The sequence below is a fragment of the Acartia tonsa genome, chromosome 7 (genome assembly GCF_053477335.1).
Source record: "Acartia tonsa isolate MP-2025a chromosome 7, ASM5347733v1, whole genome shotgun sequence".
Lineage (NCBI taxonomy): Eukaryota > Metazoa > Arthropoda > Copepoda > Calanoida > Acartiidae > Acartia > Acartia tonsa.
The window spans coordinates 15,946,774-15,956,549 of NC_137266.1; the positions used below are offsets into that span (position 1 = coordinate 15,946,774).

The 9,776-nt window shown below is 32.3% G+C and overlaps 1 protein-coding gene across 1 annotated transcript; it reads left to right on the forward strand.

Moving 5' to 3' along the window:
• The first annotated feature begins 201 nt into the window (after positions 1-201).
• On the forward strand, positions 202-5,266 carry LOC145324942 (uncharacterized). The gene is made up of 8 exons (XM_080167702.1): positions 202-308; positions 534-665; positions 1,062-1,172; positions 1,368-1,448; positions 2,964-3,044; positions 3,265-3,348; positions 3,575-3,642; positions 3,987-5,266. Exons 1-8 carry the CDS (start codon positions 226-228, stop codon positions 4,232-4,234), a joined length of 888 nt encoding a protein of 295 aa, XP_080023828.1. The 5' UTR covers positions 202-225; the 3' UTR covers positions 4,235-5,266.
• The last annotated feature ends 4,510 nt before the right edge of the window (positions 5,267-9,776 follow it).

Sequence of the window (9,776 nt, forward strand, 5' to 3'; positions counted from 1 at the left end):
CCATGGTAAAATGCGTAATGTTTATGTGCTGTATTAAAAAAGAGAACGTTTCAAATTTGTATAAACTTTTTGTAAATGTTAAATTTGTCTATATACTTGTTTACCAATATGTGATCTTGCTGGCCACCGTATTATATTAAAATTCCCTACGTCAGTTTTTTGGACATTTATTAATGAAAATTTAATTACCAGTGAGAATTTGTTTCTTTTCAAATTTAATATAGAATGTCCGACATGACAGCCACAGCAGCAGCCGACTTAGAGAGAGACGAACAGCACGAAGAACAGAAGCCGGAAACCACAAGTGGGTGAGTAATATTTTAATATGTATAAAACGAAGTAGAATGATGTCTGTCTGTCTGTCTGTCCGTCCGTCCGTCCCTAGCTATATTTTGGTAACCATTCATCGAATCGGATTCGACAATCCATCACAACATAATTACATAAATACATATTACATATTTTTTGGTAATTACTTCTTTGGGCAAAGGTCCGATTACCTGGGATATATAATATATATTTATATATTTCAGTGATAGCGAAAAACAGAAGAACGAAATGAGTGTGTCTGAGCCTGAGCTGCCTGCTAAGCTGGATGACCTGACTGATACCCCTCCTAAATCGTCTGATACAGAAGATTTGAACCTAACTTTGGATTGCACTACGTAAGTTTATTTATTTTTGTTACCATTCTATTTCTGTTCGGAAGGTGGTAGTAGCCGGATTGAAAAGAGTAGGATAAACATTATTGTTATGGCGAATAATTATAGTTTCATTCAGGGGTGTACATTACGCACAAGATTTATTTTGTTCCCGGGGTACAAAATTTTGTATTTTTTTCCCACCTATTTTTATCTCACCAAGTAGGGACGGAAATGGAGAAATATTGAAAGAACTAAAATTTTTGGTCCTACCACACATATTTTAGTTATTTTCCCCCCACCACCTGAACAGGGGATCCCATATAGGATATACCCGATCTGTTCAGTGGTTATCGAGATCATTCGGTACATAAACACGGACATCCTGTTACTTTAGTATTATTTTTTTTTATTTTTCAGGGACGACGATGGATGGGAGACAATGCAGAAAATAAAACAAGACCTTAGGGCAGCAAAGCAAAAAATTGCTTCTTTGGAAGAGGAGATCGCTTGTTTGGAAACACAAACAAAGTAAGAAATTTTTTTCACTTCTTTTTTTGGTATTTAATCCGGGCGACTGTGTTGTAAATGATTTTTCGGTACAGACAAATTCACCTTTATATATTACAAAACTAGCAAGTATGCCTCTAGGGGTAAGGTGGGAGGGGTAAATGTGGACCAAAAAAAAAGTTTACTATTTAATTATAATATGATTGCTTAATTCAGGGAGCAATCCAAGAGATGTCCGGCGGCACAAAAGGATGACCAGAAGGTCGGACAAGCCTCTGTTATGGAAGGAGAAGCAAAGTAAGATATCCTATTATATAAAGTAGTAAGCGTTTTTTGTTTGTCCCGAAGGATAACCGCTAAACCGATATTGTTCTCCTTTAAAGTGAAGCTTCTTATAGGTCCTGGAAAGGTTTTAAACTATTTTTGTGCAGGGTGTCTTCACCCCCTTCCCCAAAAAATATTTGTACTCTTCTGAAACTGAAATTGAAAATGGGAAGATGTTGATTTTTCCCCTTCCAACCTTAAGTGCCCCTAGAGGTTTCTAAGGGCGTAGCCACTAGTTTCTTTTAATAATCTTTTTTCATACTTTATCCGGGCGACTGTGTTGTAAATGATTTTTCGGTACAGACAAATTCACCTTTATATATTACAAAACTATAGCAAGTATGCCTCTAGGGGTAAGGTGGGAGTGGTAAATGTGGACCATAAAAAGTTTACTATTTAATAATAATATGATTGCTTAATTCAGGGAGCAATCCGAGAAATGTCCGGCGGCACAAAATGATGATCAGAAGGTCGGACAAGCCTCTGTTATGGAAGGAGAAGCAAAGTAAGATATCCTGTTATATAAAGTAGTAAGCGTTTTTTGTCTGTCCCGAAGGATAACCGCTAAACCGATATTGTTCTCCTTTAAAGTGAAGCTTCTTATAGGTCCTGGAAAGGTTTTAAACTATTTTTGTGCAGGGTGTCTTCACCCCCTTCCCCAAAAAATATTTTTACTCTTCTGAAACTGAAATTGAAAATGGGAAGATGTTGATTTTTCCCCTTCCAACCTTAAGTGCCCCTAGAGGTTTCTAGGGGCGTAGCCACTAGTTTCTTTTAATAATCTTTTTTCATACTTTATCCGGGCGACTGTGTTGTAAATGATTTTTCGGTACAGACAAATTCACCTTTATATATTACAAAACTATAGCAAGTATGCCTCTAGGGGTAAGGTGGGAGTGGTAAATGTGGACCATAAAAAGTTTACTATTTAATAATAATATAATTGCTTAATTCAGGGAGCAATCCGAGAAATGTCCGGCGGCACAAAATGATGATCAGAATGTCGGACAAGCCTCTGTTATGGAAGGAGAAGCAAAGTAAGATATCCTATTATATAAAGTAGTAAGCGTTTTTTGTCTGTCCCGAAGGATAACCGCTAAACCGATATTGTTCTCCTTTAAAGTGAAGCTTCTTATAGGTCCTGGAAAGGTTTTAAACTATTTTTGTGCAGGGTGTCTTCACCCCCTCCCCCAAAAAATATTTGTACTCTTCTGAAACTGAAATTGAAAATGGGAAGATGTTGATTTTTCCCCTTCCAACCTTAAGTGCCCCTAGAGGTTTCTAGGGGCGTAGCCACTAGTTTCTTTTAATAATCTTTTTTCATACTTTATCCGGGCGACTGTGTTGTAAATGATTTTTCGGTACAGACAAATTCACCTTTATATATTACAAAACTATAGCAAGTATGCCTCTAGGGGTAAGGTGGGAGTGGTAAATGTGGACCATAAAAAGTTTACTATTTAATAATAATATGATTGCTTAATTCAGGGAGCAATCCGAGAAATGTCCGGCGGCACAAAAGGATGACCAGAAGGTCGGAGAAGCCTCTGTTATGGAAGGAGAAGCAAAGTAAGATATTTCTTTTAATATTATTTTTTCATACTTTATCCGGGCGACAGTGTTGTAAATGATTTTTCTGTAAAGACAAATTCAACATGTTCCTTTATTTATTAAAAGCGAGTACTAGCAAGTACGCCTCTAGCTGGGTAAGGTGGAAGGGGTAAATGTGGAACCAAAAAGTTTACTACTTAATTTAAATAGATTATTATATATATATTGTTTAATTCAGGAACAAAACAGCTGCAGCTGGCTCTCCAGAAAATTCGGATGAGAACGAGGTTAAGGAAGTCACTGTTATGGAAACACCAGCAAAGTAAGATTTTTTAAAATTACTACTTTATCCTGACGACTGTGTTGTAAATGATTTTTCTGTACGCTAAACCCTCTAATATGAAGTATATCCTTAAAGTTTCTTTTGCCACTCCCTTCCCTTGCCGGTACCTATGAGAAGAACCCGATCGGTTCAGCGGTTAACAAGATCCTTCGCTACATACAAACAAAAATCGTTTTACTTTGTAGTATAGATTGTTTAATTTCAGGATGAAAGACCAACCGGATTTTGATATAATTTATGAGAACATAAAGAATCCAGGACCAAAAAGCCCAGGTATAGTACAATATTTATACTAGCGACTGTGCCCAAAGCATATAGTGAAACATTTCTGTACTACATTGTATTATTACACTAAGTTAGGTTAGGTTAGGTTAGGTTAGGTTAGGTTAGGTTAGGTTAGGTTAGGTTAGGTTAGGTTAGGTTAGGTTAGGTTAGGTTAGGTTATGTTAGGTTAGGTTAGAATAGGCTAGGCTAGGCTAGGCTAGGCTAGGTTAAAACTAGAAATATTACTCTTTCTATTAATACACTAGGTTAGGTTAGGCTAGAAAAAAAACTATTGTAAAATTGAAGTATTTTTTTGTAAAAAAAAGTAATTTTAAAAAATATTTTAATTTCAGTGTATGGGGTGTCAGATGATGAGCAGGAGATGTTTGAACCACCCCCTCCTACAATCCGGCCAGCATCAAAACTGAGTAGGCGCAAAAGAAGTGCAACACCGGGGAAAATCAAGACATGCGCCCATGGACGCAGTCCCCGAAGCGAGCTGCCATTGGACACGAGACTCATCGAATGCACCTATATGTGCCCAGACTGCCGCGTCTTCTTTCACAAGAGGCAAAAACAAAGAAAAGAAGGACAAAAGTAAGCTGATGTATAATAGTCCTTCCATCCAGTCAGATCATATATAAACTATTTGTGATAAAAAAGTGATATATATCAAGATATCTTGAGTCAAAAAATATGTTTAACCACCTTTAATTTGTACGTACATTAATCTTGACAGTTTGACAGTTTTGTTCTGACGATGAAAATATTCATATAAATATTATATTTGAAACCGCTATTCCTATATAGCAAAATTTTTGAAAATTTAATAATGGAAAGTAACTTCGTGATATATTTTTCTTGTATAAAAATGTTCTAGTATAAAGTACAATTAGAATCCAGATCTCAGCAATTAAAACCTATGTATATTTGTGTTAATTTCTCAGCTTAAACCGATTAAACATGCAGTTATATTATCTGTAAAACTATGTAATATTTGGCCATTTAAACCACGTCTAGAATTATAGACTAATTAAGAAAATTTCTGTGAATATATACCTATATAGTATCGCGCTATCGTACCTATGTAAATCATTATGTAAAAAAAGTGTTTCAATCAATAAAGTTAATAATGAAAACAATTTTTTTTTTATTTTTGCGTTTTGTGTACAAGCGAGGTTTTTCTATAATTAAGGTCGTTTTTTACCACTTTCTCGTGATTTTTACCACCCGTTTTTACCACAATTATTGGTAAATTTTTACCATATTTACCCTATTTCTGGTAAAATTTTACCAGTTTAGGGCAAAAATATTACCAGGTGTTGAACAGTTTTACCACTTTTTTGGTAAAATTTACCGCAAATTTCTGGTAAATATTACCAAAAAAGTGGTAAAAATTGGTCAAAATCTGGTATAAATTTGCGTCCTAAAATGGTAATATTTTACCGGAAATCTGGTAAAATTTTACCGATAATTGTGGTAAAAATCGATGGTAAAAAGCGTCTCGGAGTACCACTAAAAGTGTTTTTACCACGATTACGGTAAAATTTTACCACCTTTTAAATCGTATAGGCTGGTAAAATTTTACCGTAAAAGTGGTAAAAACTAGGTTTTTTTATGGTATTAATTCCGTCCTGGGGAAGAACCAATCTATGACCACTCTAAGTAATTTATCTAATATAAAGAATGAATAAAAGCTGTAAGTTAATCCAATAACGCATCAAGAATCAGATTCAAGGTAATAAGATAACAATTACGCATCTTTTGCATATCTCACCTCTTTGAAAATGCGTAGCATATCTATAAGTAATCCTTCACTTTTTGTATATCAAATTCATTCTTTGTAAGCATATTAACGACATGTAAATAATCAAATGATATCATATGATGTTTATCCTGCAGTATAAAACAATAAATGTATAGAAGTATTATCAGGACAACTACCTGTTTCAAGAGGCAAAACTTCTTTTCATTTGTTATCAAATTGTTTTTTTTTGTGTTTTTGTAGGGACTCGGCTCTGGTTATATTTACGACGCTATTAACTCATTTCAAAGACCCAATACAAATTTGGGACAGGTTCCTTGCCCTGAGGGGAGAGTTAGATACATTTATTTTAATGTATAAAATAAATTAGTACTATTTTTGTCGGTAATTTTAGATCTTGCTGACTTCTAAATCTACTAGATGTTTCATTTCAGGAGATCTTTATATAGATCATGTGCAGATTTTAGGCTATTTTGTTTACACTAAAACCTAGAATATTCCATGAGTCAATAGCTGCTATTTTCTACATTATAGCATTAAGTGAATGATTCTATAACTTTCTGACTTTGTGAATACTTAATCTACGTATATTAGTGGATATTAAAATTTTAGGCATTTTGTAATCCTTGTTATTTATCTAAACTAGAATACTTACAATCAATATTCACTGGAAAGACAAAATTCTACAGAATTTCATATCAAAACTTTAAACTATCAACATTTTTCAGTATTTGTGGGCTTCATATTTAACTTTTTAGTATCAATCACATTTAATCAAATGTTTATTTAGGTATATCTAATAAATCCTACGATAAATTGACCTATGCTGTGTATATGTTGAAAGGATATAAGTATGTAAATCTAATGTTATTTGTTATTGCGGTCATATTGTTATAATCTAAATGATATTTTTTACATAAAATATTATATCGATGTATAGGGATAAAACAATAAGCTATTAATTGATAATATATATCCAATGATTACAAAAAAAGTTACCCCGTCTGTACATTTAAATTATTTGTTGTACAATTTAGACACTTATAGTTTGGAATCAACCAATCATAATTCAATACTTGAAAATCCTAAGCTTTTGAGCCAACACATAAGATAACGTGGTCATAAAAATATAGTTAATTAAAAGTCTAATGTTCACTTCCTCTTAGATCGCATTAAATAAAAGTGTTAATGGGTTACATATTATATATTGACATTGTATAAAACTGTTATTTAAGGATAAACATTCCTTATATAGAATTTCATAAATCATGTTTTTAGTGGTACTTGATTACTAAATAATGATTTTTATTTATTCAAAAGGGCACTTATTTGATGACCTCTTTTATTATCTCTAAATTAATAAATATATTTTCTCCTTAATTAAATATTTCAGGAAAAATCTATTTAGAATACTTTTTCTTATTTAATGAAATAATAATTATTTATCGCATTGTATATTAGACAACTTTCAGAAGATAATATAATGAAAAATAATAAGATTAAAACCAGTTTTGTTATACTCGAGGGGCCAAAGTCACGGGCTAACAAAACTTAATTTTATGATTTTTATTTTAATATTCGTGAAAAATTGTTTTTAATACGATGCTGTTTATGATTTTTCAGTATGGCTGAAAACCGGTCCTAATTTAGTGGATATCAAGGGCGTCCAAACGAATATGACATTTTAAATTAGATATTTAATAACTTTAGAACTTTCGACAATATTAGTTAAAAAAAATGCTCTAATGTTAAAAAAACACAAAAGTAACTCAGAAATAAATAGAAATTAAACAAAAAAATGTAAAAAAAAAAATGCAAGAGGCCTAGAGAAAATTCATCAAATATGTAAGATTATCCCCAGTTTTTACAACAAAAACTTCAACAACAAATGTTTTTGCCCAGGCTGCCAGAAATCTTAAAACTAGGTGGAGAAAAAGTTTAGGGTTTTAGTCATTTTGTTCCAAGTTTGTTTGTCTCCCCCTGGCAAAATGGATGGATGTAAAAAGTTGGGCGACAAGAAAACTTCTTTTTAAGAGCGAAGATTTTTATACTTTTACGGTATGTCCATCCATCCAACATATTAGTTAAATTAAACAAACTAATAATAATTTTTCATTGAAGATTCTTATCACTAATGGGTATGATATAAGAAGACCGACTGAATTACATGTGCTGATTCATGCGACGAACAGCATTGGGTAATCAATGTTTAAATCTCAATATGTATATGTCTATAAAATGTTAAAATTGTAGTCAATCTATAAATAAGATTTAGGCTTTTCACTTGTCTGCTATGCTTCACTGTTATGTATGTTTTCATCCTTGTTCATCTCTAACATTTACCATCACAAATTATTTAGTCATTAGCTCAAGTCTTAGAATGATGGCTTCGTCTCTTTTTTTCCCAGTAAGGCAAGATTTAGATTGTAGAAACAAGGATGATTTGATTATGTGTAAATGCAGTGAGCTATAATGATTTAACAATTTAAACTATGTTTAGTATCAATTTTGTCTAAATCAGTTAGTTCTCAAATTATAAAACTTGCCGGATCATGGAAAGAAATCGAAGTAGCGTGTTACGTTATATTCACAGTAGCTTTTGTTAGGTTATTTTAGGTTAGGTAAATGTTAGAGCCCCTTGTCAGGGCTAGAAATAGGAAAAAACTACTGTGAAAATACAACGAAACCCGCTACTTTGTTTTCTTTCCATGAGCCAACTTGCCTATACCTAAAATTAAGCTTTCTTTTAAATATCAAAGGGGGAGCAAAAAAATTGCGTAAATTTTTAAAATTTAAATTGCGCGGCTTGTGTCAATGGTAGAAAAAAGGTAGGCATGCTGTTAGAACCGCCATGGAGTGGTTTTTTGGAAATATAAAAAAACGATTCCTGTTCTAAAAAGAAATATTATTTGAAATTAATCCAAATGGTTGTTGCCTTATTAAAAAACAATTATGCTATTACCTAATTGATCAATTTAATTTAAAAACTAAAAAAACTGAAAATGTCGCAATAAATACAGTAAATAGTTAAACTATGCAATTTTAAAACAATTTATGTTCATTTCTCGTTTATTATTAATCACAGTAAGAACAACCTAGTTTGATAATTTAGTGTTTCAAAATGAAATTGTGGATGGCAACATCCATAAGTAGCAAAGCACCAAAATAATTATGTAAGTTCTATAGTAGTAATACACAAATAAAAGTATAAGATAGTTATAAGGAAATCATGAAATCTTTTCATCTATAATACAAAGTAGAATGATGTCTGTCCGTCCGTCCGTCTGTCTGTCCGTCTGAAGCTTAAGTTCTCGGTAACCACTGAACCGATCGGATTTTACTCTTCAGGGTATATACCTATTGGTCCTGCGGTGGTTTTAAGCTATTTTATTGGGGTGTGGGACACCCCCAACCCCCCCAAAAACCAAAAAAATCCCCCCCCCATTTTTTTTTTTTTTTTTTTTTTTTTTACAAATTTTACGAATTTTATGAATTTTACGAATTTTACGAAATTTACGAATTTCGCGAATTTAATCGCAAAATGTTTTCCTGCTGGGTAGGTGCGAAAATTTGTGATCCGTTCTGCTGGGTAAGTAATAGAAGATGTAATTATACCTCTTGGGGCAAAGCCCCTAGAGGCTAGGGGCGAAGCCACTAGTTTCTTAAATAGCAACAGAGAAAAATAATATTTTTCCCCATAGTGCTACGTTCTGGCAGGTGGACGGACATACTAAAAGAATCTTAGAGTAGCTTCGTAACTGATAAGGATGACAAAATATCTTACAAAGCTTAAAATACTATAAATAGTAATTTTGAAAGCTTTTATGAATTTATTTATTATTACAGAAATCTGTTACATTCGAACACACTGGGCTGTATATAAAAGCTTTGCTTTTAACCATACTGTAACTTTAAATGAAAATATAGTTAAAATAATAAAAAGTACGGGTAACTTTTTACCTAAACTGAATCCTTTTGCTACAATTTTTACATGAGAACTTTGAAATGTGTTACAGGTGTAAAACAGCATTTCAAAGTATTTATATTTTTACAGAAAGTTTAGTTAAGCTTTTCTACATTTAGACATTGTTAGTCAGTCCTTAACACTTAATCATTTGAAAATTTTAAGATTTTAAACCCAATATTACTATTATTAGGTCTGCATTTAATTTTTTTTACATCTGTATTTTATAAAATTGATTTCTGGTTAATATTAGAGCGATTAGTATAGTTATTTATCACATCGTATTATAGACAGTTTTTCACAGATAGTAAAGCATAAAATTATAAGATTAATTCTAGTTTGGTTGCCCCAAATCCATAGGATATTAATCGGTTCTAAAGCCACACTGGAAATAATATTATAAGCATAGAATCT